We start from the raw sequence: 21,932 nt of genomic DNA, 5'->3' as shown, positions 1-21,932 counted from the left end.
CTAGTGTTGTAATTTGAAGATTTTAAATTTGTCCACATGGATTTTTTTTTTTTTAATATTGCCAACAGACATTTTCTCTCTAGTTGGGGTTCCAGCTTCCATAAGGAAGCTGTTTCAGATTTCTTACATCTTCAATAGACAGATTTAAAGACACGAGTCTTAGGGCTTCTACATATATACTGCAATTCCAGAAAGGAAGATTTATCTGAAACTTGTGTCTGAATCGTGGTGGTTGTGAGAGGTGATGTAAATTTTCAAAACTCTGAATACTGATGTTAGTCCAGAAATATTAGTAATGAATTTCTTCCCTCTGAATCACCATGTAGTGTATACTGTAGAAATAAGATTTAAAAAATTTTATTTTTTCCCATCAGTCTTCTGGCTTTTTACTTTCCGGGTTTTACCAAAATTCATGTTGTGCAGTTGCATTCACCAAGAAGTATTTACTGTGCGTTTTGCATTGAAGACCAAAGTAATTCCTCTCCATTCCTGAAAACATTTGTTGGCCTGCACTGGTATAAGAGAAATACTGCTTGGATGTTCAAATGGAGAGGCTTTTCTGGCTCTCTACAAACCCTTGTCTTAGAAAGGATCCCATGTAGACAATTTGATACCTCTCAGAGTGAGTGGGATAAGTAACAATGAAGATTGATCTGGCAGAATAGAGCTCAGATAAAAGTAAGGACTGTCAGAAAATCAAAACAATTATCCAGAGGCAAGAGGATCAGGTAAGAGATGGGTATACTGGGTGAGATGCATTCAAAGTGTTGGTGACACCATGCTGTTAAGCTAGCAGAGCACTGATCAGTCTTTCTGTAATGCCTTGGCTCAGTCCAGTGAGTTGAAATGGAAAAAAAAAGTCTTTGATTGTGATTAAAAATGTTTTCAGTCAGTTCTGATTAACAGGGCCACGTTACAACAGATTTGTTGTTTGGTATCAGACTGAATTGGGATAGCTAATGCACGGAATAGGCTAGTAGCAAAGACAACCTTGTCAGGTCTGAAAGCTCCTAATTACTGTTCAATTGCACACAATGCCCAGGAATACTGAAGAGGTGAACTGAAGAAACCAACAGAAACAAGTCTGTTCTTGGTGCTGAATTGCAGAGGTCTCTAGTTTTTGAGGAGTTTATTGCTTCATGGAGTGGATTTTTTAATTTCACGAACAGTGTTATTTCCTGTTCCACATAGCTTTTAATGTTGTGTAATGTTAGTGTGTATGTCTTATTTTTAAGAAGTCTCCTCAGACGGAGAGTTGCACTGATAGTGGAGCAGAAAATGAAGGCAGTTGTCACAGTGATCAGATGAGCAATGATTTTTCCAATGATGATGGAGTTGATGAAGGAATCTGCCTTGAAAGCAATAGTGCAGCAGAGAGGATCTCTAAAGCTGGCAGTGAAAAGGTATGGTAACACTGGGGTGTGAGAAGGGTGGGCAGGAGGCTGGAAGGAGGGACACAGCGGGAAAGGCTGACCTGGATTCCCCACCAGGATATTCCATGCCAGATTCCCTGCTGTGCACCGTCATGCTCTGCAGGAAAAACTGAGGGCTTTCCAAGGTTGCTGTTGTTCAGAGACTGGCTGGGCATTGGTCTGCTGGGGGAAGGTGGTGGGGGTGTGCTGAGTAATGCCTTTGCATCACTGCACTATTAATTTTTTTGGTGTTTCCTTTACCTATTAAATTGTCATTGTCTCCAACCACAAGTGTTCCCGCTTCTGCTCTTCTGATTTTCTCCACCATCCCACTTGAGGGGAGTAGTGACTGACTGGCTGGAGGGATGCTTTGTTCTTGGCTAGGGTCTACCCACCAGAAATGTAAATGATAAAAATATAATTGATTCTGACATTGAAGGTGAGGTGAGAGGTTGGAAGTGTGTGAGTTTATTTGAATTTTCAAAAATTAACATTACAACAAAGGAAAAAATTCACCTGATGTGTAGGTCACCTGAGATACATAAAGGTCTTCCCAGCTTGTCAGACTGAAAATTTCCAGTAACTCGTTTTCCAGCAGACCCTTAAACTGAAGACCCGTTTTGCCTTGTGAGCAGTGGTTTTACTTGTGGCCAGCTGCCAAAGGTCTACCAGATTTAGCTGCAAAAGCATCTTGTAGAGTAGTAGGAGAAGATTGGGAATTTTTGATCAGTTTTATAGATGAAACCCAGGGTCTAAATGTTCAGTTCCTTCAGTCATCTTAATATAAAGGAATTAAAGAGCAAGTCAGTCCAGGATAGCAGCCATCCTGCTGTGGGACGTCAGGGTTGGTAGAGATCCCTGGTGAACTTGGTTGAGTTCTCATTGAAAATTTGGAACTTTATGGTAATGTCTACAATATGTACTTCATGTATGGTTATTCAGTGAACTCATCTACTCATCTGAAATTAGGCCAGTAGCTTTCATTCAGTCTTGGTAGAAAGCTGTTTGGCTGCAGCTGGTACTTTTGTAAAGTAACCATTTTAAAGGCTGACTTGCATGTTAATCTGCACATGTGACCCTGTTTGTGTTTACCTTCAACCATTTGAGAGGGGTTTTTTGGTATATGTTCTGAATACTGTCAGTCTTAGTTGGAAATGATGGAAAAATTAATTCTATTCTATAATTCTAATTAATTAATTCTATTCTAAAAATCAATTCGCTTGATTGGAACAAGACCAGAATATTTTAATGTGTCTGTAATGCAAGTGGGACATCCAAGTATTGGCCAGTTAGTTCATACTACTTGTTCTCAAGGCAAACAGGCTGTCAAGCCAAGCTTTTTGGTTTGGATATCTTAATAAGGGATGTGGGATATGCTGAGAGCATACAGTGTTTCTTCTACGTCGTCTAAAAATATCCTTGTTACACTTGTGAGTCGGTATGGTTCAGTTTTATTTTTTTAATTTATATGCAGCACTGAAGGCATGTGCTTAGTGCCCTGTATTTCCATCCATTTATGTATGAAAAAAAAAGTGTATAACATCAAGTTTGGAGAGGGGTGATAGCAAATAGACCTAAGCTTTGTAGCTACAAACTGCTGAGTAAAGTTTAGCATAGCGGAGCTCTGGTTTTGTTCAGTGCCTGTTGCATTAATTAATTTCTATTACACAAATCCACTCTTTGCATCCAACTATTTACATACCTGGGTTTGTGTCCTTCTTTTAAAACCTTTTAAAATTACCATTTGCTTAGCTTTTCTTCACTGGATACATTTCACACCCTTTTTCTTCTCTCCACAGAGTTCTTTGCTGTATGAGCTCTTTTCTGTCATGGTTCATTCTGGAAGTGCTGCTGGTGGCCATTATTATGCCTGTATAAAATCTTTTAGTGATGATCAGTGGTACAGCTTTAATGATCAGCATGTTAGCAAGGTAAAAATAGTATTTTTAGTTATGTTTTCTATTCATAAATGGACCAATAAGTTTCTGTTTTGTGGTTTTCCACTTAGCTGCCCATAAAACTAGTTTCATTATACGTATTTCAAGTATTTCCTTGATTTCATCCTCTCATCCTAATGTCCTGCCATATATGTGTGTTTCACTCATTAGCTTAACTGATTTCTTGGGGTTTGAAGAGTTTTTATGTATCTATTTTGTGTGGTGTGGAAAGGAGTGTTTCTCCTTGGCAGTGATGGTGGGAAGGCTCCTAAAGAAGCTGTCATTCATGTACACAGCAGGCTGTATTTCGAATTTTGTCTTCTGTACGTGTGAAGAGCATTTCTTGCTTAGAGAAGTGTTTGTAGGTCTGTTACAGTCCAGACTGTGCTCTTAAACCTGCCCAGCTGATGGAGGTGTTCCAGCTATCGTCCATAGGTACCATTGCAATCGGGAACTTGTATCTTTTTCTCTAAGAAGTTCCTACTTTAAAAACTAAAAAAGTATGTTTGCATTCATTGTAAAATGGAGAAGCAAATCACTTTGAAATTGTTTTTGGAAGTCAGCAAATAAGCAGAAATATTTTTATAATTGGAATTATTAATATAGTGTGTTGTGTAATGCCATGTTTCCTAGTGAGAATAAATGCATCTCGATTAGTGCAAGTTTCTCAAATAATCATTACATTGATTTTCTGTTAGATAACTCAGGAAGATATTAAGAAAACATACGGAGGATCTTCTGGAAGCCGAGGATATTATTCCAGTGCTTTTGCTAGGTTAGTATTGCTGTAATGCTACTTTTTTTTCTGGTAGTGTTTTAGTGTAATAATATGAATGGCCAAGGTGTATATGCCTAACATGTTACCTTAAAATTGTTAGCAGATGCTTCAGATAGATGTAAGAACTACCCTGACAGCCATTTCTGATCATTAAAATGATATGATATTTATTTCTGAAAATTCTTCTTGGTTAGTGTATTACTTAGATATGGTATAGGTCCTTACTGAAAGATAAAGAAGCCAGAGCAGCTTCTGAAGCCAGTATTGTCTCCTGAGTGATAAATTCAGCTGTCTCTGCTCTTCCCTCAGCTCCACAAATGCTTACATGCTGATATACAGACTGAAAGATCCAACAAGAAATGCAAGTAAGTTCAACAGCTGTATTTGCAAAAGTTGGGTTTTTTTTAAACTTAAGTGTTGCATGTTGTGGTTTTGTTTGTTGTTGTGAAACAAAGTCATAAAGTACTCTAACCTGCAGGAAGTGCAATATTTATTTTACCACAATATAGATGATATCTTGAGACTTTCATTATCAACTAATTCACTTTCTGGAAGAGTATTTGCATTTATTGTAAAAACGGATTAAGTGCAGTCATCAGCTTTAGTGTCTTTCTCTGCTACAGAAAAGCTTTATTGGTACTGGAATCTTTTGTTGCTATCACTTTCTTGTGTTGCTGATGACATAAGCAAGGGGAATAAGAGGCTGACTTCAGTTTAAGTTAATGGAAAAGAGAACAGGGCATGGTGGTGTGGGAAATTTGTGTGGGAAAAGAATGGGGTGAAAAAGCAAGAAAGATAACTCAAATATACCTGTAATGCCTAAAGGTGGAAATGTAATGCCTGCTGTGGAAAAACTTTATTTTTTAAAAAAACTCTTGCTTTGTTTTTACTGGCAGAGTTTCTAGAGGCACATGAGTATCCAGAGCACATTAAACAATTGGTACAGAAAGAGAGAGAATTAGAAGAACAAGAAAAGAGGCAACGTGAAATTGAACGCAACACGTGCAAGGTTAGAACTTCTGCTGGGCTGAGTAACAATACATTGCTAGTGGGAAATGTTTCTACAGTAAACAGTGGTTTTTTACTGCAGTACAAGGACTCCTTTGTGATAAATGTTTGCACTAACAATTCTTTTAAATGAATTGCACACCTGTTGGAAAGCTGTACGTAGTGTAGGCATCTGTTAGAGGTATGCACCAGACATTTTTGTTGAATTCATGTATTGCATGTGGATTTGAATTGGTATTAAAACCAAAACAACTTATCACTTATTTAAGCAAAATTACTTCCAAAGAATGTGTAATGCTGCACATTGTGTTTTGTACTGTTAAATCTTTTCATATTGTGACCCTTGACTTTGTGCAATGGTGATCCTTAAACTAATTCTAAATAGTTACTTAGCAGAAAGAGCAGAACCTTTTCAAATCCTAGATTCAATATTAACAAAGAAAATAGGACCTCAGTGCCTTACAAGCATGGCAGTCAGCTGCTCTATCTGTGAATCAAGTGATTGTTTTATGAGGAAGTTCTCTCATTGTAAAATGCGTAACTCTCTATGTGAGAAAGGAATTTCCCATTCATTGTTCATATGTGCATTTGGCTTTGGAGCATTTGCTCACTGCCTGTGGCTACGAGGTGTTCTGGTTATAGAAGCTGTACCCTACCTGGCAGAAAGATTCAGATGCACACATACACCTCGTGTGCCTTTGACATATTCTGTCTGCGGTTGTGTAACCTGCTGAGAGGAAACCACCCCACAGCCAAAGCAGAGCTAAAGGTGTATTTCATATTAGATTGCTTGAATATGGTGTTTTCAACTTAAATGGAAAGACATTTGAAAATGCCTTCATGATAATTTTTCTTCCTTTTGTATTTCATAGATTAAATTATTCTGCATGCATCCTACAAAGCAAATCATGATGGAGAACAAATTGGAAGTTCATAAGGACAGAACACTGAAGGAAGCTGTGGAAATAGCTTACAAGGTATGCCATGTGTAACAGGATAGTTAAATTGTTTGATGTAGTGTTTCCTGCTTTATGTCTTCAGATTTTAAATTTGTAATACTGTGGGAGTGTTTGAGAGGGCTTGGCTGTGGGGACTTTTTGGGGGGTTGGTTTTGGAGGCTGCTTCTTGGGAAGTTCTGTATGATGGGGTTTTTGGTTCTGTTTTTTTAAAGGTGTTCTAGTTTGCCATTATTGACTAAGTAGCCATCAGCTGATTGCTGATTGGAGTGATGAAGCCTGCCCTTGTAAAAGGCAGTATGGTCTGGCATACCCTTATTTTAAAATCAGACAGTGAGAGCTGCTGTTAGGTTCACCATGGCCTCAGCAAATTGAAAGAATTCTGAGCACTTTTATTGGTATTGCAGTAAACACTTTGTATTAGATACATAATAACAGAGTTCTTGAGAATATTCCTGGGTAGCTAATTCAGTAACAGGAGTGAACACCAAGGCATCTGTTGATCTCTGCCTTCCTCAAACAGGTGGGAGGTGAAGACATCAATTCTTGCTCACCTACTTGTACTCTTTGGTTCTTGCTGTGTATGTTTTTGGCTGGGAGAGCACCAGCAAGGCACTTACATATTTGGGATATGCTAACATCTCCTTGAGATGCACAATTAGTGGATGTGACTCCTTCAGGCCTCCCAAGATGCCATCTGGTAGAAGTGATAGGCAATGTATTCCTCTGAAAATACTTCTGGGACCTGTCTTCATGTGCCTGTGTACATACTTTTCAAAATTCCCTTGTTTCTGCATTTTCATGCAGGCTTCTATTTGAATTTGGAAACACTTATATATATTGCATGTATATATGCATATATAGCATATATCTATATTGCAAAATATCTGTGGTGTGTTTTCTAAAACCAGATTGACTGTTGTGAATTGAAGGGGTTCCTGGATGTACGCACAGTGAGGTACTTCTAGCTTGCAGGTTAAGAACTGAGCTCACAACTAAGCTGGTACTAATGCTGGGGGGTTCTGTGTGTGCACGTTGTAGTTAATGGATTTAGAAGAGGCTGTTCCCTTGAACTGCTGCCGCCTTGTCAAGTACGATGAGTTCCATGACTACCTGGAGCGCTCCTACGAAGGAGAGGAGGATACCCCTATGGGTTTGTTACTCGGAGGAGTCAAGTCAACCTACATGTTTGACTTACTGCTGGAAACAAGAAGGCCTGACCAAATTTTCCAGTGCTATAAACCTGGTGGTAAGACACGTAATTACATATGTGCTTTTTGTCTGTCCGTGTCTATACTGTGTGATGGCACAGGCACAGAGCTGTAAGACAGCTTCAGTATGAGGTTGCAAGAAGAAAACCTAAATTTTACAGTCAATATTCAGAACTACATAATGTGCTGTGCTGCTGACTGGCTTCTAGTTGTAGCAGGTCTAAGGTATACTACAGTTTGTCAAACTGGAAGGTTTTTTCTTTTTTGGCATTAAATTTGATCAGAAAATGTAATTCTGAAATTGGACTGCTTTTCGAGTTCTTACTGTTTGTATTTAATGCAGCCCCTTAATTTACATCAGACAAGCACACACGTGTTTTCTGTCTGTCGAATTTTCTCTGTGTATATATGTGACTTTGTTTTCTTTTTTCTCCTCCTTGCAGAGGTCATGGTAAAGGTTCACGTAGTCGACCTGAAGACTGAATCTGTTGCTCCTCCAATAAGTGTGCGAGCTTATTTGAATCAAACAGTGTCAGAGTTTAAACAGCTAATTTCAAAGGTAATTTACAGTCCTTATGGACTTGTGTTAAAGAGTTTTCATTCGTTGTGACTGAGAAATGTGTCATCATTTCCATACCTCAGATGAGAGGCTGCACCTTTTGCAGGTCATGCTGTGAGTCCCGTCCAGCAGGGTTCAGTTCGATGCTGCAGCTGAGTTTGTCCACCGGCTCGCTCCTGCTGAAAGCAGCAGGCTGCTTCTTGCTTCCATCCAGAGTTAGTGCCTTCAACAAGCTCACTGAGAGTCCAGCTGCTGATACAACAAATGAACTGTTACCACACAACTGAACCTAAGTGTAACTTCCCCCCAGCTTCAGTATTTGACACCTAACATCCAAAGCTGTCCACGTTCTTCATACAATCTCTCCTTTTCTTCTCAGTAATTACTTGTTACCAAGATACAAATTGATTTTTACATGGTTTGAAACCAAGGGACATTACTGCTTCCATTCCATTGGAAGACAGAGATTGCATTTGCACATTTCTGTGTAAAATAATTCAGCAGGTGGTGTGAGTTCATAATATTTGTTATAAAATACGATTCCAGGAATTTGAGTTTCATCTTAAGAATTTAGCGAACACTGTGCAAAACCTGTTGTTCAAGAATATTTTTAATTTTCAGTTGGTTCATACGTTAAAGATAAGACCATTGTCATAAATGATTTTGCAGTTCTCTGCAAAGCCAGGCCATTTTATGCTTCTGACCTGGAAAAACTGATGCTTGCTACATATTAAAGGGTAGAGGAAGGGCACTGGGACTGAACAGGTTTGGGAGGTTTCCCCCCGTTCTCTTCTGCAGTTTCAAAGTTGATGAACAAACCTGCTCCTTTCCCAGTGAATAATGCCAGGAATGAAGCTCCTTTTTCAGTTTTGAAGGGATGTGTGGGGCACATGTTACCTCCCTGTCCGTGTCCTGTTCCAGGCCACACACCTGCCTGCCGAAACCATGCGGGTGGTGCTGGAGCGGTGCTACAATGACCTGCGTCTGCTGAACGTGTCCAGCAAAACACTGAAAGCCGAGGGCTTTTTTAGAAGCAACAAGGTACACGCTCTGGTTTTTAAATTGTTCATTCCTTGTGTTTGTGTTCACCTGTTGTGTTGTAAAAGGCATGGAAGTACGTACGGAATCGCTAATGGATAACTGTCCCGTGTTTTGCTCTGTAGTGTGTGGGATTTCTGTGCCTGGTACAGTGCTGCTGATGAATACTCTAGGCTATGTATGAAACCAAGTGTACATAGGAGAGAGTGGACTGAGAATCAGACATCTGGCTGTTACTCTGGTTCAGATGATGCTGAGCTTAACAACCTTGTGAAGAAGACTGTTAAAAGTCAAGCGTTCTTAGGGAGCAAAGATTGATATATTGCTATGAAGCCTGCTGGATGTGTTTGGTAAAAACACCTGAACAACTGTACCTGCTCTTAGTGTTATTAAACTTCTTAAAAAACAAATATCAAAACTAAAAGCAAGTTTTTGGTGTGTTTCTATCTTAAATTCAGTAGTTTTCACTGTGAAGATTCCCCCTGGACAATTTACATTATTTTTTTCAAAAAAGACTTCTGATAAATTGTGGGGTTTCACCCCCGGATTGGGATGACCCCGAAAGATGGAAAAGTCCCTCCTCCAACCCGTGCCTTCGAAGAAAGACTCAGTAGTCTTCTGTTGTCTGTTCTCAAGGTTATTTATTGTTGGTTATCTACAAGATTCTTCTCCCTGAACTGCTGTGGCCCGTTCAGCAGCTCAGACAAAGGCACTCTCTCCTCCCAGGAGGCTGGTGCCATCTTTTATATCATATATTACGTACTACATGTTTATGCTTTTTCTCCAATGCCTACTATCTATATTGAATGGTGACTTTCTACTCTAAACCAATCTGTGAGTGCCAACATCACCAAAGACATGGAGGTTAGGAAGGAGAAAGAAAGAGGACAGGGCACACCCAAGTCCCTCCATCTTAGATCTCCTAACCCCCCTGTACAAAACTTGGACCCCTGCGTACAAGGCCTAAAACCCCCCTGTACAGCACTCAGAAATCCTACCCTTTACTTCGTGACTACTTCTACTACAATATCTAAACTTTTGTGACTTCTTGTTCTTCCTGCAAAGTTGGTAAACTGTTCCATGGGTCAGGTTCAAAACCACAGGGGTTTCTGGCTGCATGCCAGGGTCTCAGATGCTTTTGACCTGGGTCTGGAACGTCCGAGAATGTCTGTGGGACATTCTGAGTTCCGACAATAAATATTTCCAGTAATAATCGTATAATGCATTCAGAAGCAGAGTAACTTAGCACTCAAATAACTTTAACATTTTAAATGCATACATTGCCCCTTTTTACTGCAGTAGAAATAGCCCATCTTCTAGCACATTTTGCACGTCCTCTGTCTCTGATGTTGAAGCTCAATGTTAAATCATCTTGATGAAGAAAGGTTAAGGAAGTCTTTGATGGCTCACAGCAGAGCAGAACAGTGGCACTGAGTTGTTATTCAATTACTTAGAGGCCTTTTGCAATCAGTGTCGCTACAACATGGAGCCCTTCGACAAAGGGAAGAGAGATTTAATTTGCAATAGTGCTTGAACAAGCATACATTTAAAACTTCCTTATGACACTGTACTAGAGAGTAAAGACACAGTCTGCTGCATTGGTGGGTCTCATTGCTGCCGTAACAGTGCTGTGCCCAGGTGAAGGGTGATTTATGAATCCAGCTGGTCCAGTCTTAACATGGTTATGAAAATGAGGAAAAGTGAAATCATTATCATACTACAGACGTAGCCTGTCTTTTTCTAAGCATGTATTTTAACATTTGGATAAAAGGTGATGTTTCTTGATGGCATTATTTCTAATGTGTCCTCAACCCTGTGTTTGCTGTTGTTGCATTTATTTAAAATAACACTAGGTGGTACAACACTTCTTTCCTGCTCAGGTGTTCATTGAAAGCTCGGAGTCCTTGGACCGCCATGTGACATACACAGACTCTCAGCTGTGGAAGCTTTTGGATCGCCATGCAAACACCATCAGACTGTACGTGTCATTGCCAGAGCAAGCTCCTGGCTCTCAGCTCAGACGGGCGCTTTATCAGAAGTCTGGTGGCGGTGCGGGCAACCTGGATGAGCCTTGTGAAAGGGTAAAAGGACCTGTGGGTAATATGAAATCCGTAGAGGCGATTTTGGAAGAAAGCACTGAAAAACTTAAAAGCTTGTCCCTGCAGCAACAGCAGCAGCAGGAGGGAGATAATGGAGACAGCAGCAAAAGCACAGAAGCCAGTGATTTTGAAAACATTGAGTCACCTTCAAATGAAATAGACTCTTCAGCATCTGCAGAAAACAGAGAACTTGACAACCAAATTCAGATTTCTGATCCAGAGAACCTGCAGTCTGAGGAGCGGTCGGACTCGGATGTCAATAACGACAGGAGTACGAGTTCGGTGGACAGTGACATCCTCAGCTCCAGCCACAGCAGTGACACTCTGTGCAACGTGGACAATGCCCCCCTCCCCCTGGCTAACGGACTGGATTCTCACAGCATCACGAGTAGCAGGCGATCAAAAGCCAATCAGGGCAAGAAGGAAACCTGGGACACAGCAGAAGAGGATTCTGGAACAGACAGTGAATATGATGAAAGTGGCAAGAGCAGAGGAGAAGCACAGTATATGTACTTTAAATCAGAGCCCTACACTGCAGAGGAGGGTTCGGGAGAAGGGCAAAAATGTATGTATTCTTTTTTAAGCATTTTAAAATAATTCTGTGGGTTTTACTACTTAATTCATGTGCTGTGTTAAAAAAGTCTAATGGCAGTATTGAAAAACCTGATTATAATGTCAAATTAAAACTAATGGAAGTGCAGACAGGATGTAATGTTCAGTAAAAATCTGTTTTGATCTTGTGAAAAGTGATTACATATTTGAAAAGTGTCTTGCTCTTTTGTTTCTAAGAAAATGAACCTCTACTTAAGTGCATTGATAGTATTCTGAAGAGCAAGCTGAGTTGTCTTCTAGTGAAAGGATCATAGTTGCATCTGCTGCTGATGATTCACCTGTTTCAGAATGCACTTATTTAATGTGGTTAAAACAGCATATTTCTGTTACCATTTAGACTAACAAACCTGAATAGCCTTAGAAATGTGACTGTAAAGAAAATTCAAATATACTTGATATTGGCAATTTCATTCACTAACGGAAATACAGTGGGTACAGTGAGGCATATGGCTGACATAAAAGTGTCCAAACAAGTTCAGCATAAGAGCCTAAGTGGTATACAATTGTCATAAAAAATAAATCATTTCAACTACCCTCTGTACCTGCATGTGCTCTATAACTAACTGAATAATAATGAAAGAATAGTAGGATGTAAGATAAATATTCTCAAAGGCAAAGGCTTTCATGTCAGTCCAGAAATCTGATTACAATAATAATAGATAAAGAAGAATTTCTCACAGAGAAATTGATTTGCATCTACTAAAGCTTTGATAAAATTACTCCTTTAGCTTGGAATGGTCTTTCTTTAGGGCTGATTCTGAACTGCTTTCATTTTCCCCTGTTTTGTTTTGGTTGGTGTAGTTGGATTCAGGAACTACTTGTTTGCAGTAATTTTGATGTTATCATAGTACACATAGTACACATAAACGATTATCCTGAGGGGAAAGCTTTTATTTATTTTTAGTACAATTCAAATAATTTATTTGTTCACTTCAGTATTCTGAATAGTTTATTCTAGAGTGTCGTGAAGTTACATAATCACGATATAGTTTGTAGTGTAGTACAAATTGCATGTATTAAGAAACTCAATTTCTAAAGGTAAACTTTATGTTCCAGAATTTAATGTTACTACAGTTTTTCCTTAATTACAACATTATTCCATGAAAAAGTCCCTTATTCTGGATTTGAGCTTGTCTTGTGATACCCTGTGGCCTTCCAGAGCACAGAATGTACCTTTTTAATGCTGAAAGCAGGAAGGAATATAGAAGGGGCTGGGTGGCCTGTGCCCAGCCAGTCCCAGCACCAAAGCAGTTCCCTGTCCTTGAGGCAGAGAAAGCTGTAGGAGGATTTAGGAGGTGCTCCATGGAATTCTGTTTATTTTCTTTCTGCACAGACAAGGTACTGCTTTGCTGAATGCAAGCCAGGGCAGTTTGGAATTGCTGTGTGCCCCAGAAATATCTGTCCATAAACACTTAAAATACAGCAAAGCTTTTAAAGGTTATGATAACATCATTAGATAAAATGTAAATGAAGCCATTAACCATAATTCAGGCTTTTCAGTACTGTTTTGCTGCAAGTGCTAACTCTGAATATATGGAAATTGTACGTGAGAGTGCTTTTTCTTTTGGCAGCAAGGTGTTTCATACCATTTTTATCTTTATTTTTGCTTAGGGCTGATGGTGCATGTTGATAAAAGAATTACACTGTCGGCCTTCAAGCAACACTTGGAGCCTTTTGTTGGAGTTCCGTCTTCTCACTTCAAAGTCTTTAGAGTCTATGCCAGCAATCAAGAGTTTGAGAGTGTTCGGCTGAATGAGACCCTTTCGTCATTTTCTGATGACAATAAGGTTATTTAGAAGTTATTTTGAATCATTGAAAGTATATTGGTACAATATAGATAAAGTTAATTTGCTACAGGTGAAATAATTATTTTGGTCTTGGTAGCATGTTACAAAATACAATTCTGATTTTGATAGCAGTTCTAACAGATATTCCTTTTGCATTCTAGATAACAATTAGGCTTGGAAGAGCCCTTAAGAAGGGTGAATACAGAGTTAAAGTCTATCAACTCTTGGTAAATGAGCCTGAGGTAAGGCATTGAATGTTTCAAGGCTGATTCATCAAAATACTGATACGTGCCTTGGCCAAGGCTTTGCTTTGAAATCTTGGGAAAAAATGAAACTCCTTTTCTTCATATTTCTCTGCAAGGGATTTAGAAAGGAAGTTTGCAATTATTTCTGTTCCAAGTAAGAAATTGGAATGTGATTTACACTATCTCTCAAGTGTCTTTATTTCTGTAGTGTAAATGGAGGACAGGTGAATTGTTTCTTTGTTTCCCTTAAATGTGTGACAGTCATGTAGCATTCTCTCCAAGGAAGAAACTGTGTTTGCTTGTGGCTGTGGTTTTCAGTGACGCTGAACTGATCCAATTCATCCCATTCATGTGCTGCAGATAGTGCTTGTCAGGAGGGTTATCTGGGTAATGGTCCCCTCTGCATAAGGCAAGGCTGAAACAAAAGTGCCTCTCTTGCAGTAAAGCAGCTCATAAGCTTGTTACATCTTCTGGGATGTGGAAAATACAGAAGTGGTTATATAGACTGTAGACTGGATAGATTGTAGTCTTTAGAAGTTGACTTTGTAGGCACTTTTATTTTTTGGACAAAACTGCAGAATTTGTATTAATAATGGATAAGAGACTGAGCTGAACTGCTAAAGCAGGGAATAAGATAAATTTAAAAGCAACTTCCATGGATGGAGCTGTGTCTGATCATGAAAGCCAAGGAAGTGGCATTTTTATGATGATGTGGCTTATTTAATTGGAAATCTCCTTTGCCATCGTGTGGAATGTGAATGTAGTGGTAGCAGTTAGCAGCACAGCACAGGCAGTGTTTCTGCACAGGCAGTCAGAGGGTTGGAGTGCCCTGCCAAAGGGCTGCTGCTACACTAATTAGTTACACCCCACATTAGTGAATTCATTGCCTGCCTTGTTAACGAGAAACCTGCTGATCTTTTTGCCAGGTGGATGGGACTAGTCATGAAGCATAAACAGAGGTACAGTTTTCTGATCAAAAGAATTCTGTCTTTTATCTCTTTTTATGTTCACAGCCATGCAAGTTTCTTCTAGATGCAGTTTTTGCTAAAGGAATGACTGTTCGACAGTCCAAAGAGGAGCTGCTTCCTCAGCTTCGAGAACAATGTGGCCTAGACTTGACAATTGACAGGTAAACCTGATGAAATATCATTTTAAAATGTGTTTGGGGATTTCTTTCCTCTTGTGGAGAAAAAAAATAATGAAAGAAGCAGAAATAAATTGCTGTGGTCTTTGAATCAGTTTGTGAATACAAACACTAATTCAGCAATTCTTGGCTTTTATCTCAGGCAGAATGAATTCTGTAGGGAATAATATTTACATAGAATTGCATGTGTGCAACATGTCTGCAGCTTTAGATCTCTCTAATGATGATTTCCTTCAGAAAGAGGAACATTAAGGAAATCAGTTCTTAAAAGAGCCACCTGCTCTCTACATGCAAGCCCAGCACAGATCACTGCAGCAAACTGCTTGTGCAGCATCATCGTGTGTTCATACAGCAGTGATCTGGGTGTCTGCCCTTTACCATAAGTGGGTAATCCCTAATTAGGAAATGGTTTTCTTCCTTTAAACCCCTATGTATTTCCTGCATCGAACAAGTGGAACACAGAGTTGTTTCCCTTGTGTTTATGAATGATTCAGCACTAAGCCAGCAGTGACGCCCTGCTGTCAGGACTTTCTTTGAACATTAAACTTGCTCCTGTTCAACTTCACCAAGCCTTGAATCAGTGAGTTGTAGTATTTCAGTTTTGTCAGAAAATACTCAGTTTTGATCTCTGCCAGTGCAAAGTGTTCATGAGCAGATAGAAACTCACTGGGGTTTTTTGTGATGTATTTATAGGTTTCGCCTACGAAAGAAAACCTGGAAGAATCCAGGCACTGTGTTTCTGGATTATCATATCTATGAAGAAGATATCAATATTTCCAGCAACTGGGAGGTCTTCTTAGAAATACTTGATGGTAATGATTTATTTTTTAATTAGTATTGGTGATGACTAGGTAGCTGAAGTATGTGCATGCAGATACATAATGCATTTGTATAATCTAAGTTGGCACAGCAGTTCAGTCATTTAGTAATTTTCAGACAGGGTTGAAAACATTTCTGTCATGAAGGAATTTGGAACAGAAGCTTCTGTTCATCAGAACAATTTTGGAATCAGATATTAGAGAGCAGAATGTTTCTGAAATTCTGCTTAAATATCATTTAAATTATGCCATTTCTTAAGGATTCCCGTGCACATACACTTAAAATTTTGATTCTGAATTCAAAAGCGTAATTTAAGGGTAAAAAAAGTAGGCCATGCTCTTTGGCCTCTAGATTAACAGATACTGCAGTTAATGTACAGATGAAGAATGTGAATTCCAGTCACTCAGGAATTTTCTTCCTAAGCACACCTGGTTTAAGAAATCTCACTTAGCTGTTAGTCGAGTGTTTTGGGAGCTGTGTTCAATTCTGGTATTTTCAGTTTTAACAGAATTATGCCAATGAAAGTATCAAAATTTGAAAAGAACCTGGGAGATTCAGGAAGCCTGTGGATTCCTGTGGACATATGTATCAGCTCCTGCTGCAGTTCAAACTTTACAGTTCCAAATTTTTCTTAGATTTAGATAACTCCTGTACTGTTTCCTAGTAAGTAGGTCTTGGAGATACAACTTTAGACACTGCAGCCCACCTAACTCACAGATTGTAGATTACAGGGCTTCCAAGTGTTCTGCAACAGTTTCACACAAAATAAGCATGTAATGTTAGACATAAATGTCTAAGCACATCTTCTGCATGCTAGATGATAAAATTATAGACTAATTAAAAATAAAAAATAAATGAGTCCTTGGATATCATTTCTGCTTATCTAATTGTAATATAAACAGTATTGTTCCATCAGCCAGAGACAGCTCTGAAACCGGGAACAAGGACACCTGGAAAAGGCTGGAGGCAGCAGATACTAAAACTCTTGAAGGTGGTGGGTGGAAAGAAGATTTCAATAGCAAGTGTGGAATTGGTGAGGGAAATCTAGAAGTTAAAAGGAAAAAGCTTATTTTGGTAAAGGAGGTGAAGCACATGAATAAATACCAGATAGCTGAGGAAGGCCTCGTGCAGATGCCAGATCTGGAGTCAGCCCCTGGTTAAGTGGATAGATCTGCCATGGATGACTGAGCTGGGTGTTATGGAAAACTGCCCTATGGCTTCAAGGAGATTCTGCCCATGAAAAATTCATTTATAGGAGCTGATAACAGAAAACTTCAGCTAAATCATAGTCCTTTCTTCTTCCTGTTTTTTACAAGTGAACTGCTTGCAGCACACTGGGTTACTTAATTTGTGCATGTATCTCTAAGGCAGTCTTCCATATTAGAGTATCTTTAAGCTGTGGACAAACCCTGTTTTAAAATAGGATATTTTGCAATGCTGATACAAAAAATTCTCTTTCTCTGCTAGGAGTAGAAAAGATGAAATCCATGTCACAACTTGCTGTTTTATCGAGACGATGGAGGCCTTCTGAGATGAAATTAGATTCTTTCCAGGAAGTAGTACTAGAAAGCAGCAGTGTTGAAGAACTAAAAGAGAAGGTAAAATGTGTAATATGATGCAAGTTTCTTGTGATGACCAAGAGCCTTATTGATGTTATCTGGTGGGAAGCACATGGATGTCATAGCTCCAAAAATCTTGTTGCATGGTGATTATTGTTCCCCAGGAACTCATAACCTATCCCATACTATTACCAAACCACATCAATTATCAACTTTACTTCTTAGTTTCACATAATGGTCTGGTCTGAAAGCATTCGAGTGAATACATGCAGAAAAAGAAGTCACATCTTGAAGTTTAAGCAGCTTAATAGTACCTTTGTCCCTTATCATCAAAAAACACACATGAAAGAAAAGCTGAGGTATTGCCTCATGGTGTTTTTTCAAGCTCATGTTATTTCAAAATACCAAACCTTTCAGCCTCCTCATATTTGAATTTGACAGCTGTTGCTGAGGGGTGGTGTTGCTGTATCAAGCAGGCTGAAGTATGTTTTGGTGGGAAAGAAGAATGGCTGTGGCATGGTTTGGTTTTACTTTAGGCCAGGATGCTCTAACAGGTAAGCAGACCTGTGTCACGCCAGCAGAAATCTGGAGCAGGAGTGTCTCCTGTTGAGACTGTTTTGTTAATCCAGTGCTATCACAGGGTTCCACACTTGGAGAAATGTTTTTTTCTGCATGGCAATACCCAGTTGTTAGGAGGCCACCTTGGACGTTGAGGGCAGTAAAAATGCTGGTGTCAGTGACCCTGAGAATTCATAAATTAGGGTGTTGGTTCACAGCCTGGGTTTGTGTTCTATGCAGGTTAGGCTATGGGCTGCTTTCTTGCATTCCTCAGGTAGAAATGAAGTCATGACTACAGGTTCTTGCATGCAGTCAAGAATTCCTCCTCACTTGTGTCTGAAGAAAGAGTTGGCTGCCCTTGTTTTCTTGCCTTAAGAACTGATGTGCAGGGAGCAATTTTATTTCTTAAGGTTCTGGTAGGAAGTGCAGGTGTGTGGAGGTGGGTCTTAGTCATGCATGTTTTCCAGCTGTGCCTGCTCCCAGATTGACTGGATAACACCTTCCATGTGACACAGGGTTTAACATGAGGCACTTGGTCTCTTTGTATCTTGGAACTGGAATGTTGTTAATTAATTGTTTCTGTGAACTTTTTTTGTCTCCCCTTCAGTATTAAGAGAAGTGTGATGAAATGCTGTCACAGCAAGCGTCACTTGTGACACACACTGGTAACTTCAGAAAAGTGAAGAATGTGTACTTGTCACTTTAATTTTGTACACTGGAGGACTTGCAGATAATTCAACTTCTAGATTTGGCAACTGTTCACTTTATGTAGACACTGTTTAATGTTGCTTTGGAGTAGTATTAAATCCACCATTTCTCTTCACAGCTAAGTGAAATAAGTGGAATACCCTTAGAGAACATCGAATTTGCAAAGGTAAGTAAGATTTTATGGTTTTTTACCTTTTAATGGCACAGATGTGTAATTATGAGTTTTATTGTATTCACTAAGTAATTGCTTTTTTCAGGGTCGAGGAACCTTTCCCTGCGACATTTCCATACTAGAGATTCATCAAGACTTGGACTGGAATCCGAAAGTATCTACATTGAATGTCTGGCCCCTGTACATTTGTGATGATGGTGCAGTAATATTTTATAGGTATGTATTTCATTACAGTATAACAAACAATGCAAAAAAAACCCTGTGGTTAACATTTGTGGGGTGATGTAAAGGACAGGAACATAAAATACTCTTTGTTACCCTAAAGAAAAGGTTTGAAATACGCAGCTGAAATATTTGTGCTCCTCAGCTTCCTAAAAGCCTGAATATTAATTAAGGTTAAGAAAACAAGAACTGCATCTTTTTACTCAATCCTCCCTCCTGAACCACTGAAATTAAAGCTAGCTGCTATGCTTGAGTGTGTATCTGGATTTAATTTCTTAAAATAGAACCATATCCCATGTGGAGTTAGTGAGAGTCTTGCTGTAGGTTTTGGAGAGCAAGGATTTTATTGTCTGAGTTTATTCCTTTGAGAAATTAGTATGGATTCTTTTTAAAAAACCTGTTATGCTAAAAATTCTGGTAATGTGGGAAATGTTGATCATCTGGGGGCAGGAGTTGAGGACTGAGAGCTTGAATATTGTCATTTCTCCTAAACTTGGTGGGGCAACCCCATGGACACATTGCTGTGGCAATTTACATATTTGCACGTGAGCTGGGCAAAAACAGCTGGTTAATAATGTGCTGGTCCTGATGAAAATGACTTGGGAGAACATCTGGTAAGGACTGGCTGACACACTGCTTCCAGCTGTTGGCACTGAGACCAAAAGCAGAGCAGAGCTGTGGTTGTCTAGAAAGAATAGGAGTAAGAGAGATGGAGGAGTACGGGCTTGTTTCTTGCCCTGGTTTGTAGTCAGGCAGAACACTGAATGTTTCTGCTGGAAAAGCAGGTTTAGACACATTGCCTGTTCCTGCAGAATAAAGCAATCCCTGAGAAGTATGCTCAGTTGTGGTTTTGCTAAGTTGCTCCAAGCTGAAAAAAAACCCCAGAAGTCTACTTGTGGTTACTGTATTGATCTGAATTTGAACATATGTTTACATTTTAGGGATAAAACTGAAGAATTAATGGAATTAACAGATGAGCAAAGAAATGAACTGATGAAAAAAGAAAGCAGCAGACTCCAGAAAACTGGACACCGGGTAACCTACTCTCCCCGTAAAGAAAAAGCACTAAAAATTTATCTGGATGGAGCACCAAATAAAGATTTGACTCAAGACTGATACTTGCTATAGCATTTTCCCTGGGGAATTTTTTTTGTTTCCAATCAAAAGGTTCACTACTACTGTGTAGTGCCATTACGGCAGGACATTCATTAGGTGTAAAGCGCTGACACCAGCACAGCCGGGCGGTGCCGGCCGCAGGCAGGGCCCCGCTGGGCACTGGGGGACTTGGAATCATGTTGTGCACTATAGTCAAATGTACTGTAAAGCTAAAAGGGATGTGCAAATAAAAGATTAGAACTCAAAAGTGGGCGGGGAGGGAAACGAGTGGAAATTGTTGAGGACAGTGTGCACATAGTAGCTAGTGAAACTAGCCTCCAACAGGATACTCATAGCTTAATAATAAAAGCTGTGCAAAGGCCATGAAAGAATCCTTTTCTCTGTTTGTTTCACTGATACACGCATTACCTCATCAGAGAGTCTGGAGTAAACGTTAACACATTGGTTCTAGGAGAGCAGCAGGGAAGGGCCGGGCGTGGGAGTGCTGCAAGTGTCAGGTTTTAGAATATTCTTCCATAAACAGGGGGTCTGAGAGGTGTCTGCAGGAAGCTGCTGGCAGGCGTTGTTTGTTTGCAGAAGTGCTGTTGTAAGGTGAAGTGGTTTTTAATAGGTTACCGATGAGCAGCTCTAGTGTATTGCGTTCAATGTGTAAATAAAATCTGCCCTATCCATTTACCAGAACTGCAGTTCAGCTATTTACCATGCTATTCTTTACACATATCAACATTCATTGTGTACATTTGGAAGTATAGTTGCCTATTTAAATTTGTATTCATTTTATGTTTGACGATGCTGGGTACTTTAGGGTTGTACTTCCCCTTGTTAATGAAGTTTTTGTTCTGTTCTGCTACTTTTTGTACATTTTGTTTTAAGCCTATTACAAGTTTGCATCTTCTCCACCTGCTGAAAGTCAGTTTATTTTTTCCCAGAGTTGATTCCATAGCTATATGTAGTCAAATATTGGGGCAACCTCTTAACACCTCAACGTACGAACTCGGTAGTTCAGGCTGCGGTGCAAAGACTGATGCAGTCAACATGATTTCATTGCAAAGCCTAGGAACAGCAATTTTTTGCTTTGGTCCATAAAGATCAATAGAGAACAATTCTCCATAGTTTTTGGAAAAACCACCTAATTTATAACAATCAAAAGATTTTGGTAAACTTTTTCATGCCAGATGCTGTTTACAACAATGAACATGCCAATAAAACATTTGTTCATTCTGTTGTGTTATTTTAATCATTAAATGCTGTGTCTTTTATTTTAAAAATTATGGAATTGTTTCATGGAAATACAGACTTCCCCCAAGGCAATGCTGGAATTGCAAGGCTGTGTGTTTGTGTGTATGTGCACACCCCCCTCCATGTACAGAGTGTTACAGGAACTGGTTTATAGCCTGGCTGCTGCTCCTCTTTACATTCATGCCAAATCTTTCTTCAACTGTGAGTTTCCTTTTCCAGAACTGAATTTCTCACCAGTGAAACCTCCAAGTTCCAAGTATGACTGGCAGCTAAATTCTGCTCCAGAGGGAAAGGGGTGTTCAATAACAGAACCTTCAGTTCTTCCTTGCATGCTGGCCCACAGCAGCCTAAGAATGCTGAGGAATCTGGCAGCTTGAGAAGCAGGCATTGCACAGAGGCATTCCCTCACTATTCCTCTTGGCACTGTCCTGTGCTGCCTCTTGGCCAACACATGTGAGGTTGGAAGTGGGGGCAAAGGGAGCAGAGAGGGAAACACCATCACCACAGACAGAGACTGCTAAAGCATCCTTAGAGCTTTTGGAAGAGAGAAGTGGATCATGAATTTTCCTCAAACTCGGGTATTTGGAAAGGCAGAAATGTAGAGATCAAATCCAGGGATGGCAGCACCAAGAACCTGAAAGGAGAAATACTGTCCTTAAGAGGGCAGTATTTACAGAGAGTTACTGCTCTCATGGATATGTTTTTAAACAGGAAAATAGGAGTGGCATTTAATTCCTTCTCTTTGTGTAGATG

The 21,932-nt window shown here is 39.6% G+C and overlaps 1 protein-coding gene across 4 annotated transcripts in view; it reads left to right on the top strand.

The window, feature by feature from the left end:
• Positions 1-21,265, top strand: part of USP47 (ubiquitin specific peptidase 47) — a 52,123-nt gene extending 30,858 nt beyond the window's left edge. The window contains exons 12-29 of one of the 4 annotated variants that reach the window (XM_038137203.1): positions 1,236-1,403; positions 3,212-3,343; positions 4,048-4,124; positions 4,437-4,492; positions 5,024-5,136; positions 6,008-6,112; positions 7,133-7,340; positions 7,746-7,861; positions 8,783-8,902; positions 10,780-11,563; positions 13,222-13,397; positions 13,559-13,639; positions 14,656-14,771; positions 15,480-15,598; positions 17,073-17,203; positions 18,549-18,596; positions 18,688-18,818; positions 19,766-21,265. In XM_038137203.1, coding sequence (XP_037993131.1) covers positions 1,236-1,403; positions 3,212-3,343; positions 4,048-4,124; positions 4,437-4,492; positions 5,024-5,136; positions 6,008-6,112; positions 7,133-7,340; positions 7,746-7,861; positions 8,783-8,902; positions 10,780-11,563; positions 13,222-13,397; positions 13,559-13,639; positions 14,656-14,771; positions 15,480-15,598; positions 17,073-17,203; positions 18,549-18,596; positions 18,688-18,818; positions 19,766-19,940 — 2,856 coding nt within the window. In that variant the 3' untranslated portion in view covers positions 19,941-21,265. The remainder of the gene's footprint in view (positions 1-1,235; positions 1,404-3,211; positions 3,344-4,047; positions 4,125-4,436; positions 4,493-5,023; positions 5,137-6,007; positions 6,113-7,132; positions 7,341-7,745; positions 7,862-8,782; positions 8,903-10,779; positions 11,564-13,221; positions 13,398-13,558; positions 13,640-14,655; positions 14,772-15,479; positions 15,599-17,072; positions 17,204-18,548; positions 18,597-18,687; positions 18,819-19,765) is intronic. The other 3 variants (XM_038137204.1, XM_038137207.1, XM_038137206.1) reach the window with 3 other exon arrangements.
• The last annotated feature ends 667 nt before the right edge of the window (positions 21,266-21,932 follow it).

This window comes from Motacilla alba, chromosome 5 (assembly GCF_015832195.1).
Source record: "Motacilla alba alba isolate MOTALB_02 chromosome 5, Motacilla_alba_V1.0_pri, whole genome shotgun sequence".
NCBI lineage: Eukaryota > Metazoa > Chordata > Aves > Passeriformes > Motacillidae > Motacilla > Motacilla alba.
Note: the sequence above shows the minus strand (reverse complement) of the source record. Positions and strands in the feature narration are given on the sequence as shown.